At 55.7% G+C, this 15,431-nt stretch overlaps 1 protein-coding gene and 1 long non-coding RNA gene across 6 annotated transcripts; one reads left to right on the top strand and one right to left on the bottom strand.

Moving 5' to 3' along the window:
* Nucleotides 1-6,034: 6,034 nt before the first annotated feature.
* On the bottom strand, nucleotides 6,035-8,008 carry LOC129149475 (uncharacterized). Its single transcript, XR_008556378.1, has 2 exons — nucleotides 7,833-8,008; nucleotides 6,035-6,612 (listed from the first exon to the last, which is right to left on the bottom strand). It is a non-coding gene; the product is annotated as an uncharacterized LOC129149475 (long non-coding RNA).
* Nucleotides 8,009-8,200: 192 nt separating this feature from the next.
* On the top strand, nucleotides 8,201-15,194 carry IRF1 (interferon regulatory factor 1). Of its 5 annotated transcripts, none has more exons than XM_008142488.3 (10): nucleotides 8,201-8,407; nucleotides 9,405-9,496; nucleotides 10,747-10,846; nucleotides 11,592-11,768; nucleotides 11,892-11,941; nucleotides 12,045-12,177; nucleotides 12,369-12,491; nucleotides 12,905-12,954; nucleotides 13,822-13,957; nucleotides 14,251-15,194. In XM_008142488.3, exons 2-10 carry the CDS (start codon nucleotides 9,410-9,412, stop codon nucleotides 14,373-14,375), a joined length of 981 nt encoding a protein of 326 aa, XP_008140710.2. In that variant the 5' UTR covers nucleotides 8,201-8,407; nucleotides 9,405-9,409; the 3' UTR covers nucleotides 14,376-15,194. The 5 variants fall into 5 exon arrangements, with proteins under 5 accessions (XP_008140710.2, XP_054573790.1, XP_028004544.2 ...); XM_054717815.1 differs by having other exon boundaries at nucleotides 14,065-14,319; XM_028148735.2 differs by lacking the exon at nucleotides 8,201-8,407 and adding an exon at nucleotides 10,464-10,632 and having other exon boundaries at nucleotides 9,433-9,496.
* The last annotated feature ends 237 nt before the right edge of the window (nucleotides 15,195-15,431 follow it).

Genomic DNA, 15,431 nt, shown 5'->3' with positions numbered 1-15,431 from the left:
ACCATAAAATTATTTTCGTTGCTACTTCATAACTGTAATTTTGCTACTGTTAATGAATCGCAATGTAAATATCTGTGTTTTCCGACGGTCTTAGGCTCTACAGCAGCAGTTCTCAACCTGTTTTTCTCCTGCCTCTTGCCCTGCTTTCCTTCCATGAATGTACCTATAACTCAGCTCTTGCTGAGTCGAAGCTACAAAGTCGTATTCCTGTTGATATTTTTCTAGCTTAAGCTACATCTACTGTTTCTGAAATGTGACTTCAAATGGAGCCCAACACAGACACTCGGAAAACCAGGTCCTCTCCCAAGTCAAACAGATGGGCTTGGATCACGATTAAGGCTTTGTGTCAAGGACATTAGTCGGACGAGGCAGAGAACCAACATCAGTGGGTCAGGCCTTGGGCCACAGGAGGAGGAGGGGGACAATAATCTATTTGGTCTGGGGCCTCACTGAACTTGCCGTCATGGTCACTAGGCCCCTCAAGGGTAACCCCTCATTGTCCTGAGCCTGATTCCAGAGCAGCCCTTGGAATTGGGATTCCCAGGCTGAGTCACCAAGGTCACCAGGGACTGTGCTCGCAGCACAGACTCGACTCTTGCAGAACTTGGAGTTTCCCTGGCTCTCTCCCACGCCAGCCACCTGATTCTGAGCCTGGGCCAGGGAAAGTCAATGCTGGCCTGGACAAGAGATGCTTGAGGGTCTGTCTTGTCTGCCTACCCCTCCACTGGTTAGCTGGCTGCTTCCAGAGTGGCTACTACTGCTACTTATCCCACCTAGGGCCATGGGGACCCAGCAAGCTGGACTGGGCAGGCAGGGCCAGTGCCTTAAGGAGGCTCTTCTGGACTGGAGAAGTTCTCCTTGTTTGTCTTTTTCTAAGAGCCACGGTCTCAGGGCTATCAGGAAGAAGACTCCCATCACAAATCTGGTGTCTCGAAAGCAAGAATTTAGGAGACATGGGCCTGCGGGTGACACTGCCCACCTTGACCCCAGCTATTGCTTTATTCTGAAGAGGTCTGGGAGGGTCCCGGACTCTGCCTCATCATTCCAAACTCCCAGCCTCTCTGGCTCCCATCCAGGCTCAACCCACAAACATCTCTGGCTTGAGCTGCAAACCCTGGGGAGGGGAGGAAGTGGCTGACCCCCACAGGCAGCATTCCTTTGTGATGACTACAGTCCGCTCACGGCCCAAACTACTCCATCTGGAGCCAGAGGAATCCCCCCAAAGGGGCTGGGGCCTCCTTCAACTGAGGGTATCCACAGGACCTGACTGGGCTGGAGGGCCAGGAGCGGGGCCCAGAGGTCCCCGGGGAGTGGGCCAGAAGGCCAGACAAGGCCCACTCTAGATGCCTCCAGCTCCATTTCTTTCCTCACTGAGATTCTCCTAGTGGTTAGCTGGGTTCTAGGCCATGGGGACCCCGCAAGCTGGACTGGGCAGGCAGGGCCAGTGCCTTAAGGAGGCTCCAAGTCATGTAGGGGAACTCCCCCAACTAATAAATGCCGGAGACAAATCAGTTTCATTAAAAGAGAGATGTTGACAGGAAGCCAGGAAGGCTGGTCAACAACCTTAATTGCTCTAACCACTCACCCTTTAGTTGAGATATTGTCAGCTGAAGCAGCTTCCACCTTTGTTTGTCCCATGTAAGTTTCTGTTATTTCCTGCCTAAGGGCTACATGTATATTTCTGTTTATCTTGCCTAAGATGTTTTTCCCCAAAGCCTCAATAAAAGGGATGGCAGAGCCAGAGCAGTCACTAGTTCTCCCACTAGAGGTGGACTACCGCCTGGCCCCCCATTTCGCCAAATTGAATTTCTTCAGTCTCCATTCATTTGTGTGCGGCCCTTCTCCAGAACTCGAACCCTGAACCGGAACCCTGGACCACGCGGGACCTGGAAAGGGATTCCTACAAATAAAGCATATAAATGGGATCATTTCAGCAATGCTAAGAGCTATGAAGACAATGAACCTGGATGTGACAGTGGGTGGTAAAACTGGGGACTTCAGTGGTTGGAGGGGGCCTCCCCATTCCTTACTCTGCCTGCCTGCGCAGTCCCCGCCGCCCCTGCCTCTTCAGCCCCCTCACCCACCCCCATGTCCCCTTCCTCAAGAACAGCAGCCGGGAGCGGGCTGGGGGCAGGTGCACCAGGGTGGGGCCTTTCCGGGGCCGGTTTTCCCCCAGCTCCCGCTGGAACTTCCAGAGGGTCACGGGCCCGCAGCACTGGACGCCGCCCGCTGCCCGCCGAGCGAACCTCAGCACTCCCGGCGCGGTTCCCGGAAACTCCTCGATTTCCCTGTCGCCGCGGCGTTTGCAAGAAACCGAAACCCAGGCTCCGCCCCCCGGCGCGGCCCCGCGGAACGGGCTCGGGTGCGGGGCGGAGTGGGGGGGGGGGCCGGCCCTCCCCCGCTGCTGCCCCGCCCGCGCCCGGCGGAGGCGGGAGCCAGCTCGAGTGTCGGGGCGCGGCTCGGCGCCGACTCCCGCCGGCAGGGCTGCGAGTCTAACCGAGCCGCGCTGGCTGCGCGGATGGCGGCGTGCCCCGCGGGGGGACGCAACGCCGCCTTCTCCTGCAGCCACGGCGGCGGCGCCATTACCGTGCGCCTACCGTGTGTCCGCCGGCCCCGGGGGCAAAGGGTGGGGCGGTGGGGCGGAGGGGGCCATAAGAAGAGAGCAGGGGGCATTTACCAAGGGCCCTGCACCCGAAGTGTTACAGGCTTCATCTTGCGGTGGGGGGGGGGGTGGTGCTGGGGGGGCAGACAGTGTGCACAGAGAAGTTGAGTACCTTGCCCGAGGTCACACAGCCGGTAGCTGCGGCGCTGGCTGCAAAGCCCAGGTTCGCAGCGGGAGGCTGGGCGGGGGAAGAGGAGGAAGTGGCCGGGGCACCCGCAGGTGAGCCGCCCGGCCTGGGCGGGGCCGCCACTGGAGGGGGAGGGGCGGCCCCAGGCCTCCACCGAGCGGCGCGGCGGGGAGGCTTTCCTTTTCTCCCGCCATCCCTCCCTTTCCAGGAAGCCAGCCAGACCGGAGCCGGCCGCTCACCCTAAGTCACCCCCAGCCCGGGCTGAGCAGGAATGTGGAAGTTGGCCCGTAGAGCTTGGGTCCCCTCCCCTGCAAATACACACACACCCAGCTCGGAGGGCGCAGGGGGGAGAAAGAAGGGGTGAGGGATTGCACACCAGAATGCGGATTCCCCAGGGCGAAGTAGGGGTACAGATGGCCACATAGAGGCTAAGAAGCCTGCCAGGAGCGCTCTGGACAAACGACAGTGAGCGCAGGCCGCGCTGCAGGACCCATTCGCGCGGGGCGGGGGACGGGGGGGGGGTGGAAGGGGGGAGGGTGCTGCTCTGGTCCAGCTCCGGGCGCCGCTGGGGCCGAGTCCGCCTTCCCCCACCCCGCCTCCTGGGGGCCTCCACGGGCGGATGGGGAGCCGAGGCCTCTTTCCTCCCATCGCAGTGTTTATGAGAAATGAAACTGCACAGGGCATCAGCGGCAGCCCACACTGACACTCTATTCCCCCTCCGGGGTTCCGGAACAGCCCACGGCGCTGCAGGACCCCCCAGTGCTTTCCCAGCCAGCTGCAACCTCCCACTCCGCATTTAGGAATTTTATAACTGCACGACATTTATTCTGCTGTGTCATGCAGCACTTCTGCCAGATCTGTGAGGAAAAAGGGGTAGTCTCGTGCCCCAGCATATATATCCTCGGGGCCAAACTTGGAGTTGACCCAGAGAAGGAGTGCGATTTGTATTTGTTGAATGAATTAAGAAACTTCTTCCTTTCTCGCTAACTGGGCTCCTTCCAGGAAGAGTGAAGCCGCCTGGATTCTATCGCTAAGGCTTGGGATGCTCAGAGGACTTTATGTTTGCCTTGTGCTCTGCACTTCACAGTTTGGGGCTGCCTGCCTCCCAGGTCTGCTGGGAGGAACGCTGAGCAACTAAGAGAGCCCGCCCTCGGACCTGGAAGCTGGAATGCCTATTGTGGGTTCCTTTGCTTTGGGGTCTGTGGCCTCTTCTCTGGTAGCAGGCTCAGCAAGGGCCCAGGGCGGCCCCCTCTCTCAAAAACCGAGTTAAAGCCTCAATGGTCCTGCATCTCAGGACTAACTGGACCCACGGAGGCGGCAACAGGCAACAGTGTGTTCTAAGAGGCTGAGGACAGAATTTGGTCCATCAGGGAAGAGGCTCCCACAAGGGTGATCTTGCCTCCTGCATCTTTTTAAAATATATATATATATATTTTTTATTGACTTGAGAAAGGGAGAGGGAGAGACAGAAACATCAATGATGAGAGAGAATCACTGATTGGCTGCCTCCCACAGGCCTTGCCCCTCCCCATCCAAACCCCAATCCTGGGCATTTGCCCTAACCCAGAATTGAACCATGACCTCCGGTTCATAGGTAGATGCTAAAACACTGAGCTTAAACTGGCTGGTCTGCCTCCAGCATCCTGATTGCCAGCCAGTCAGCTCCTCTTGCCAGCCTAGAAAACCACAGGGCCTTATACATAAAAATCACCCAGTAAATTGACCCTCAGAGAAGGACAGTATAGATGGGGGGCACCTGCTCCAGAGCTAAGCCCCAGCTAACTCCTGCTGTAGGTGCGAGGAACTCAGGTGTCTCGTGGAAAAATGCAAAGTTCCCCAGAAGGTCACCACCCAGAATGTGATAAGTGGAGAAAAGGCAACATGCAAGTTAAGGGTGAGGAGATCCTGAGGAGGGGAATGACTTCTAGCTGGCTGCTTTGGGGGCATTTCATAGACCAGGCATTCGCTCTGGGCCCTAAAATAGAGACTGAAATTGAAGTGGGGGGAGGGGTAGTGAGATGGGAGAACTGAAATTGGGGGGTAGGAGTGAGTTGTTAAGTATCCCAGGAAGTCAGGGTTGAAGAGCAAATGGAAGGAACAAAGACATGAAGGGGAAAACACAGCATGAGCTCACAAATGGAAGTGCAGTGAAAGGTTCACGCATTTCTATTAATACATGTCATTTGTCTAATGTTTTATAGTTTAGGAAGGAGTTTGACAGTCTACTGCGGAGCTGCGGGACCCATCTTCACAACAATTAAGAGATGGACTAGAGCCGTGGTCGGCAAACTCATTAGTCAACAGAGCCAAATATCAACAGTACAACGATTGAAATTTCTTTTGAGAGCCAAATTTTTTAAACTTAAACTTCTAACGCCACTTCTTCAAAATAGACTCGCCCAGGCCGTGGTATTTTGTGGAAGAGCCACACTCAAGGGGCCAAAGAGCCGCATGTGGCTCGAGAGCTGCAGTTTGCCGACCACGGGACTAGAGTATCTCTGTTTTACAGATGAGGACACTGCGGCCCAGTGAGGGACAGTGACTTGCCTAAGATCACACAGCAAATAGCAAAGAGACAAGAACCCAGGCTTTTGGATTTAAATTGTGTTCTTTTCCACCGCCCTCTTGTTACTGCCAAGAGTAGGGGAGCTGTGGGAGAGAAGGTTGGAATGAGACCCTTGGGACCCCAGAGTGAGCATCGATCTGAATGTGGGGCTGAGGAGTCTGGGAGAACTCAGAGGGTTCCAGGGTGGACCTGAATATTAGGGAGGTCATCAAAGTTAGGGAGATGACCCTAGTGCAGAGGCACCTGGAGGGGCAGGCCACAGGGGAGGCTGTGGCAACACGGGCTGGTCCTGGAATGTGAAGACATGACTTGGTTCAAGGAAGGAAGACCCAGAGGACCACGTGAGGCAAAGGGGGATTGGAGGATAGAGAAGACTGCACCAGGGAGGGAGCTGGAAGTAGGACAGGAGAAAGCCTGCGGGGCAGTATGGAAGGGGAGGCCAGGAGTTCTGCTTGTATGTGTGTGAACCTGTGGATTGGATTGTAGGGAAGTGGGTTTGGACATCACCTGTCCAGAGGGGATGCCTGGAATCACAGAGGATGAGTATTTTGAGAGGGGAAAGGGCCAGCCCTGAATTCCTAAGAAAAACCTAGAGAAGGCTCTGCGTTCTGCTTAGCATTACAGGGAATAATGTGATACATCTTAGAGTGGGATTCATCAAGAGCAGTTACAATAAAAATTGTACTTCAACAGGTGTAGCTTTATTTCACCTATTTGGAATAGGGCACTCCCAATCCTTAGAGGCTTCAAGATACAATAGAATCCCTAAAATTAAAAGTTAAAAAAAAAAATCAAAGAACCCTTCAGAGATGTAAATGACAATTTCATTGGTAAATCCTAACACGGGGGAATTTCTCCTAAGCAAAAAATTATTGATGTGTGCAAAGATTTAGCTACGCAGTGTTGCTTGCATTATGAAAAAATGGAAATAACCTAAATGTCCTACAATTGGGGATTAATTGGGTAAAATTTCATTTATCCTTATGATAGAATAATATGTACCCATTGAAAATGATATTGCAGAAGTACATTTCACAACATGGAAAGATGCTCATTATATATACATGTACACATATGGATGATTACCTGGGAGTTAATATAAAGTTCTTGTTTTAAAGCACTTTTTACAGTCTCCTGTTGCCTTCACAGGGTCATTTTGGTCAATTTCTCAGACCACATGAGATGCAAACTTCCTCTCCGTAATCTCATTCTGAGTTTTCCAGCGGCGATGTCAGGTTCTTAGGGACCATCCATTTGCTGCACAGAGAACAGACCTCAGAGCTTAGGAGCCAGCTGTTTCTGCTCTTGCTCAGAAGGTCTTGGTCTCCCATTTTGCTTAACACCCAGCTAGGCTCAATCCTCACAGTCCCTCCTGCCTCTTCCAGCTTCTGCACCCACCACCAGAATTGGCTTAACCCATCCATTTCCTCCGTGGGAAGAAGTAGAGTGACTGACAGGTGGAATACTGCATCCATGTGTCTAGTACAGCCTGCATCATTGCAAGAGGGTGCTGCTGTGGAGGGAGAGCTGGGGTGAAGGGCCTGACACAACCAGCCTCGCCAGGAAGAGCAATTTACTGAGTCAGCAGCCTTGGGGAGGTGAAGGAAGGAGTCCGCTGGGCCAGGAGCTCTGAATGGAAAAATGAACACAGCCCAGCAGCCTCTAGGAGTACACAGGTAAGGCAAGGTCTAAGTTGTAAGCACAAAAGTTAACTAGCTACCCTTCCCAAATGGCCTGGGACCTGGGCTCCCCAACCCTTTGGCTGGACCCATGGCCTTAGCCAGCCCTAAGAAATCTGCCCAGAACCTCTCTGGGCCAAGCCTTGAGGACCCAGAGACAACACCAGTGCTGCCACTGAGGAGCTCCCACGCAAGGGCCACCTAAGGCTGTGGAGGTGGCCTAAGGCTGTAGTGCTAGGAGGGACCAAGGCTACCCCCTCCTCCCCCCACCCCACCCCCAATTTAACACTCCTGGCTTCTATGAAACCCTTCTTTATTTACCCTTTCCCTGAGGCCAGATGTGGGGCAGTCCCAAGGATGTAGACAGAGAAGGGGGAGAAGTGTCTCCCTGGTCACTCTTAGACTCTGAGCCGGGGATTTCGCAAACCACAGAGCATCTGCTGCCCAACCGGGGCATGGTGCTTTGCAGATATCTCCCTGTCGCTGTAAACGGGCGAGGTGGGGCTGTTATTTTGAGGTTGAGGAAATTGAGGTCCCGACTCCTCGGGCAGGCTGCGCCGTCAGTGGCCAGACTGAGATTCGCCCAACTGCTCAGGCAGCAGCCCAGGGTAAAGGGCTTTCCTTTACGTCTACGGGGCAGGTGAGTGGCCTGGCGGTGGGTCACCTCTCAAGAAGCGGGCAATGAAACCCTCCCTTTCTGACATCCCATCAGCGGGCTCGAGGAACCAGCCGGTCTTCAGGAGTTTCATCCCGGTGTCCACTCTGAAGGAGGAGGCAAGGGCCCGGTGATCACCTCACCTGCGTTCCGTGCACAGACGTCTTCACCCCCCAAGAGGAGGGTGAGGAGGCGGCCTCCGGAGCTAGCAGGCTGGGAGAATGCGGGCCAGGAGCGTTCGGCTTTCCTGGACAGCCTATCTCGGGGAAGAGCTGGGGTGGGGGGTAGCGAGGAGGCCGGCGGGCGGCGGCGGCGGCGGCGGCGGGGGTGGGGAGGAGCAGCCGCCCTGTACTTCCCCTTCGCCGCTAGCTCTACAACAGCCTGATTTCCCCGAAATGATGGGGCGGCGCTGGCCAATCGGCGCGCTCGCGGCGCCCTAGGAGGCGGGGCCGGGCCTGGGCTGGGGGAATCCCGCTAAGTGTTTAGATTGCGGGCCGGCGCCGCTGCCCCGGCAGATCGCGCCACTCCTTCGTCGAGGTAGGACGTGCGTCCGAGCTCAGCCGAGCCGAGGCCAGCGGGAGCCGTGCCCAGCCGAGGCCAGCCGTGCCCGTGGCCCCGCGACCCGGGCATCCTCTGCCTTCTCCCTGCTCCCACCCGGAATCCCGCTCACCGCTTCGGGACCCTCGGATACCGCCGCCCATTCGCGCCCGCTGCAGAGGTGAGCCTGCCTTCGCCGCGGGGGAGTAGGGGGGGTGAGGGGGGGGGGGGACGGGACGACGGGTGGCATCGAACAAAGACGCGCGGGGCACCAGGAAGTGGGGGCTGAGAACCCCAGGCGGGAGAGTCGCGCGCGTGCGGCGTTGCCTGGGCTCCCGCGCGGACTCGGGAGGGCGCAGGGGGGACGGCGGGCTGCAGCGCAGGGAGGGCGGGCCGCGCGCGAGGTTGCGGGCGCCCGGCCGCTTTCGCAGATCTGTGTGCGCGGAGCCATCTGGGGGCCTCTGGTTAGCGGGGTGTGTTCGCAGCGCGCACCCACGGGCCGTGCCGGGGTCCCGAGTGCCCGTCCGTGCATGGGTGCTCTGTGCCTCGCGCCCAGACCCCAGGTTTCAGGCTGGCGATGCAGGTGGCGGGGTTGGGGCTTGCTTCCCTGGGCGGCTGGAGGACCTGCTGAAGCAGCGGGAGGAGGCGTCACAGGTGTTTGTTTGGTTCACTTCGCCGCCGAGGACGGGAGCCAGGCTGGGTTGCGCCTCGCGGCCGCTGCGCTGTTGTGGGCGAGGGTGGGGGAGAGGATGTCTCCGGTGCAGGGTGCCTGCTCGCCCATTAGGGAAAGTGCACAGCTTTATCTCAAGGAGGGAAATTTCTTGGCATCAAGCAAAAGAAGCCCCTACCTTCCCAAAGGGTCTGAGTTTGGGAAGAAAAGTTTTGGAATTAAGATACCCGTGTATTTTGTCTCTTTTTCCTGCACATAAATCCTGCAACTATCACCAATCTTCCCAGGACTGCCCAGGAGGGAAGGGGCAGAAGTGGTGTTGCCTAAGATGCTAAAAAGATTGGGAGGGCAGTTTTATTTCAGTATAATCCTCCTCCCCCATGATGGTTTTACCTGCTACCTGGTTGAGGGCAGGGGAAGGTAACTGAATGATCTGGGGTGCAGCAAAGTAGTGCCCAGGGGCTGCTCAAACAGACTTAAACAAGAGCCTTCTGTCTTCTCTTTACAGCCAACATGCCCATCACTCGGATGCGCATGAGACCCTGGCTAGAGATGCAGATTAATTCCAACCAAATCCCAGGGCTGATCTGGATTAATAAAGTGAGTGTAACTCTTTGGGTTTTTCTGCCACATGTTAACCCATGTTCTTTGGGGGACCAAAGCTCCAGATGCAGCTCAAAAAGGGAAGTGATAGGGAGGAGGCAGATGTGTTTCCCAGCGGGTCCTGCATGCAGGGAGTGTGCAAGGCCCACAGCCCTGGGCCTCACTTGCCTGACTTCTGCCTTCCTTCCTTCTTGAGGTAAGGACAGGGCGCCTACCCGAGGTCACTGACAGTTTCCAGCAGCTAGACTCTCCCAGCATCTGAAGAGCTGGCGTTCTGATCTCTCCTGAGGGAGACCCATAAAAATCCACCCAGCAGGGCTCTAGTCAGACAAATGGCACTGCCAGTAGGAAGGTGACTGGCTCACCAGGTGACCCAAGAGTTAACCTTGCACCAGTTGCCCATGGCCCAAGAAACCTCTTGCTGGTGAATAAAGGGCATCACACAGGCTTTGTAGACCTAATAATAACCGTATTCATAATAATAGCTACTGCATACTGTTCACTCACTACAAGTGAGTGTGGCAACATGCTAAGTACGTTACTTACATTGTGTCATTTAACCCTCAAAATAGCCCTGTGAGGTAGAGCCTTTAATATCTCCATTTTTAGGTAAAGAAAAGGAGGCACTGAGAGATAAGATAGATCATGACTTTGATGCCAAGACCTGAACCTGAGCAGGCTGACTCAGAAAGCCATACTGTGAAGCCACCAGTAACGAGAACAGTGAGACCTAAGGCTTTACATTTGCCACTGCGTTTTCTTGTTTCATAGAAAACAGTGAGGGACAGAGTTAGAGGGCCAGGGCCAGGGCCAGGGCCACACAGGTAGTCAGCATCCACGTCTGGCCCGGGGCCTCCTCAGGTGTACGGCCGGAACCCCCAGTGTAGGAGCCAGTGGCCCTAAGGTGTCCTGAGCAGCTCCATCTAATGGACAGAGTTCTCGTTTCCATGTTGATGCTGACCAGCCAGAGAAGCATCCCACCCAGCACATCTGTAACAGGCAGAGGGAGGTTTTTGCTGAGCTGATGGTGCCACAGCTCATCTGAACCCACAGCCCCTTCTGAGAGATCCAGAGTGATGCAGCAGCCTGTTTAAGCCAATCTCAGGATGGGTCAGCCCAAGCCAGCTGTCGGGGTAAAAAGGGGAAGCCAGCCTTTTCCCAGACCTGGGTGGCTGGGCAGACTCAGACTAAAAGCCTGTAGCCTCTGAGCTGACACAACCTTCTCTACATGTGTGTGTGCTGTTCAGGAGGAGATGATCTTCCAGATCCCATGGAAGCACGCTGCCAAGCATGGCTGGGACATCAACAAGGACGCCTGTCTGTTCCGGAGCTGGGCCATTCACACAGGTATGTGACACTTGCCCAGGAGGAGCCAGGGAGGGGCTAGGGGGAGGCACTTCTGTTAACACAGCGGCTCTAACTGGGCTTTCTGAGCTCCCTGTGATGGCATGTAGAATTGGGGGTGGGGGCAGAGGGCAGACCTGCATTTCTTTGGAGAGGGGCCATGGTTTCAAGGAGTTTGTGGCTGGATTAAAGTTCTCCCTGGCAAAAGCAACTGTGAGCCAAGATATTAAAAGAGACCCAGGCCTTCTTTTCTTGAGGTCCTTGGCTAAAGGCCCATCCATCTTGTTGGTGGCCTCCTGTCCCAGAGGGACGGGGCTCTTGGCCCATCTCAGACCAGTAAGCACACCTATCAGTAACTGTTCTTTGATGCCCACTCTTTACCCACTCCCATGTTTGGAAATAGCAGATAAGCCCCAGCCCCTACCCTCTGGATGCTGACAGCTCAAGTAGGGAGTCTGGGCATGGTCCAGGACAAAGAGCACTTTCGGGTATGTGAGCGCTCTCGTGCTTCCAGCTGGGCCCTTCCGTGAGGCTTGCTGGATGTGTTTATACAAGCCTGGGCATTTCAGAAACCCCAGGGTCTAGGGCCAGCAGAGTGTCACGCAGGAATACCTGCTGGTTTGACCGTTGAGGGTCTCTGGCAGCATGAGAGCTCGGGAAACTCTTGCCTTCCTCCTCCCAGGCCAGCAGGCAGCTGAGGATCCCCACCTATGGCCCTGACCACCCTCTTCACTCTCCTGCCCACTAGGCCGGTACAAAGTCGGGGAAAAGGAGCCAGATCCCAAGACATGGAAGGCCAACTTTCGCTGTGCCATGAACTCCCTGCCAGACATCGAGGAGGTAAAGGACCAGAGCAGGAACAAAGGCAGCTCAGCTGTGCGGGTGTACCGGATGCTCCCGCCCCTCATCAAGAACCAGAGGAAAGGTATCCAAGGACTCTGGGTCCTCAAGCCCTGAGGCAGGGAGGGAGGGGAAGAAGGAGGGAGGGAGGAAGGCAACGGGGGCTGGTGTTGCCTGTACCAAGGCTTAGAGCCTAACTCCTCCACAGAGAGAAAGTCCAAGTCCAGCCGAGATGCTAAGAGCAAGGCCAAGAGGAAGGTGAGTGTGGTCCTAGGCAGCCAGTCTTTGGCCACCTGTGAGTCAGGCCGGGCAGTGGAAGAAGCGCCACGGCAGCCTGGTCTAAGCTTTTCTCCCTCTGCAGTCATATGGGGACTCCAGCCCTGATACCCTCTCCGACGGCCTCAGCAGCTCCACCCTGCCTGATGACCACAGCAGCTACACAACACAGGGCTTCATGGGGCAGGACTTGGACATTGAGCGGGCCCTTACTCCAGGTGAGATGCACGGGGCCTGGCAGGGACCATACAGGTCGGAGGGGGTGAGGGGGTGAGCTCTTTCTCTTGGATCTGGGAGGCAACGTGCTTTCGGGTGGCCTGTTGGAGCAGGCCACGGGATAGGGGATGCTGGGTGTTTTGCAAACTAAGAAAGCACACAGCTCTGACCTGCGCTTTCTGCTGTCCTAAAGCACTGTCACCATGTGCCGTCACTAGCACTCTTCCCGACTGGCACATCCCACTGGAAATTATGCCCGACAGCACCAGCGACCTGTACAAATTCCAGGTGTCGCCCATGCCCTCCACCTCTGAAGGTTCGTGCTTCTGGGGCCTCGCTTGCCTGCCTGTTTGGGTCTTGGGAGGGGCTTCCTGGGGGGGAAAAGATGCTCAGAACTCCAGAGCGGACTGCAGCCGGCTGGAGAGGGGAGGAAGGGGGCCAGAGGCTGCATTTTGATCTAAGGTTGCTGGTTCTCCTGGCTCCTCTGCAGCCCAGTCTCCGAGGGTGAGGAAGGAAGCGAGGGAATAGGAAGAGGTGTGGCTTCAGGGTTTGGGAGGCTGAGTCAGGAGGACAGTGTCCTGTTCTGGAATCTCCATGGCAGGCTAGGCAAATGCCTACTGGGAGGGTGTGTGTGTGTGTGTGTGTGTGTGTGTGTGTGTGTGTGTGTGTGTAGGGGCAGGGGAGCCTGGCTGACTGCCAGCTAACCTCTCTGCTCTTCCCCATCCACAGCCACAACAGATGAGGACGAGGAAGGGAAGTTACCTGAGGACATCATGAAGGTAGAGCCCCTTCCTCCCTGGGCACTCTTTTGAAGTAGCTGCTACTCAGTGAGGAGAGAGAGAACCAATGAGAGCGTCCAGATTGTGCGGGGGTGGGGGGGGGGGGGTTAAGGCAGCTCCTGCTATAAGCTGGCTGCTTGCATAGTGCCATCTCCATACGGTGGAGACCACTGCCCTCCTTGGAGGAAAGACACTGCGGAAGTGAGGACAGGAGGGATGCCTGGTTTCCAACAGACTGTCCTGGAGCAGCCTCAGGGCCCCAGATAGCTCTGAGTCAGCCACCATCAGGACCAGGTCCCTGGCCCACATCCTCCGCCCCAACATGCCCCAGCCCTGCTAGCCTGAGAAATGCGCATTAGGTTTCAATACTCAGCCGTGGGGATTTATAATATGGCGGCTTTTTTCTTTTCTTTAGCTAATTATCCTCTAGGGTTGTGTTTTTTTTTTTTTCCTGTTTTAGTTTTAAAAGTGAATATAGAAGAGTTTTTGCAGTTGTATGCAGGCTCTGTTCCATCAGCACACAAACTACATGGCGTAGTTTCTTATCTCTAGCTTTTACAGTCATCTGTTCTTGACTTATTATGCTAGCCATTGCTTTAAGCCATACTCCCAGTTGTCCTGTCCTTACCCAGTTGAAAGGAAAGTCTAGGAGCTTCGGTGCCAGAGGTTGATGTAGGAGTGTGAGTCCAAGGCAGACCCTCACCTCCCAGACCCCTGTCCTAAGCGAACTCCTCATCTGCGCCTGCCCGTCTGAGAAAGCGGCCAAGGCTGTGATCCTGGCTGGGAAGCTGTGGCTCGTTAGGGCAGGGCCGTTGGGTGAGTCTGCACTGGAAGTGAGCTGATGGCCTCTTGTTCCTCTGTCCCCAGCTCTTGGAGCAGGAGCAGTCGGAGTGGCAGCCGACAAATGTGGATGGGAAGGGGTACCTGCTCAATGAACCTGGGGCCCAGTCCACCTCTGTCTATGGTGACTTCAGCTGCAAGGAGGAGCCAGACAGCCTTGGGGGTAAGAAGCCCCTGAGGGAGAAGGGAGAACCATGTGGGGGGCTGAGGGAGGGGCAGGCTTGGCGGTAGGGAGCAGCAGAGGTAATGCATCCTTCTTGAACTCCCCAGGGTACAGACAGCTTGCAAATTGGCTGTCGCGCCCATGCCTTTAAGTTTGCCTAAAGATGAGGGGTGTTGGCGGCCATGGGATGGACATGAGACGCTGCTGTATCTGTGGTCTTCAGGGAGGAGGTTAGAGGGGAACACACCTCCTCCCACCCCCTGTCCTCAGACAACCTCCTTCACATCTCCTAGGGGATATCGGACTGAGCCTGCAGCGCGTCTTCACAGACCTGAAGAACACGGACAACATCTGGCTGGACAGCCTGCTGCCCCCAGTCCGGCTGCCCCCCATCCAGGCCATTCCTTGTGCGCCATAGCTGGGTCCCCGGCTATCTTTTGCTCTCCTAGGCGAGCAGGACCCGGCATCCCGGTGGCTGTGGTGCAGAAAAGCAAGACTCTTGGACATGCAAAGAGTGGGGATGGGGCCACCCTCACTGGGATGGTGGCTTCTCAGGGCCTGGCAGGACAGGGTCTGTGGGGTAAAGCTGGCCCTGCCTCCTGGGAAAACGGGGTTCTGAGATTGGTGTCAGGTGGAGGTCTCAGACAGAAGTCAGCCCTCCAGGTTTTCCCTCTGAACCCAGCTGCCTCGAGAGGGTTTTGCTGTCACCGAGGGAGCGGACCAGTGACCTCAGAAAAGCACAGCACCACCCCAGGGCTGGCTCCGCACTAAGAGACAATTGCACTAAGTGAATCCTGTTTCCAAAGAGCGTCTCCCTTCCCAGCTGAGCCCTGGGCACCGTTCCAAAGTCAGTGAAATGTGAAGGAAAAACGTGGTCCCGCGGGACCGTGGCCCCTCGGCCTCAGAGGAGTCCTGCCTCCCTGCGTGGGCTGAGGGGCTGGGGGAAAAGCATGGCACTTTTTCTTGTGGATCTTGCCACGTTTCTGGTCAGAGATGTACACTAACGTTTCCCACAGGTTCTCAGCCTTTGCATTTATTTATACAGTGCCTTGTCCTGCGCCCGCCTGCCCCTCAGGCGGGCTGCGGCAGCTCTCAGCAGGCCCAGGGGGGGGAAGTGTGAGCACCTTGGTATGACTTTTAAAATTGGAAAAGCTTTCTAACCACTAAGTCATATATGACCATAATATGTACATGTGTGTAAATATGTACATTGTATTTTTATAAAAAGTGAATTGTTCTAAGGGGTGTGGCCTTTTATTTATAGATAAATTGTAGATGAGTTTACTTTCTGGAGAGACATTCGGATGGCCTCATTCTTGGCATCCTGCCTGAGCTTGACTATGGGGTGAGGTGACCTGCACCTATTGTAGGATCCTTTCAATTGTGTTCTCTCAGAAGATGGGAGGAGGGGACAGCCATGGCCCAGGGACATACTCATGTAAATATAGTCGAGGCTTGGCTTTAGAGCCAGGGC

This window comes from Eptesicus fuscus, chromosome 6 (genome assembly GCF_027574615.1).
Source record: "Eptesicus fuscus isolate TK198812 chromosome 6, DD_ASM_mEF_20220401, whole genome shotgun sequence".
NCBI lineage: Eukaryota > Metazoa > Chordata > Mammalia > Chiroptera > Vespertilionidae > Eptesicus > Eptesicus fuscus.
This window is presented reverse-complemented; position numbering and strand designations above follow the sequence as displayed.

Bases quoted from the DNA above. Each gene is read 5' to 3' on its own strand.
- IRF1 (XM_008142488.3), top strand. From the start codon at position 9,410: ATGCCCATCACTCGGATGCGCATGAGACCCTGGCTAGAGATGCAGATT. The intron at 10,847-11,591 runs GTATGTGACACT...CCTGCCCACTAG, and splicing joins GAGCTGGGCCATTCACACAG to GCCGGTACAAAGTCGGGGAA. The intron at 11,769-11,891 runs GTATCCAAGGAC...ACTCCTCCACAG, and splicing joins CATCAAGAACCAGAGGAAAG to AGAGAAAGTCCAAGTCCAGC.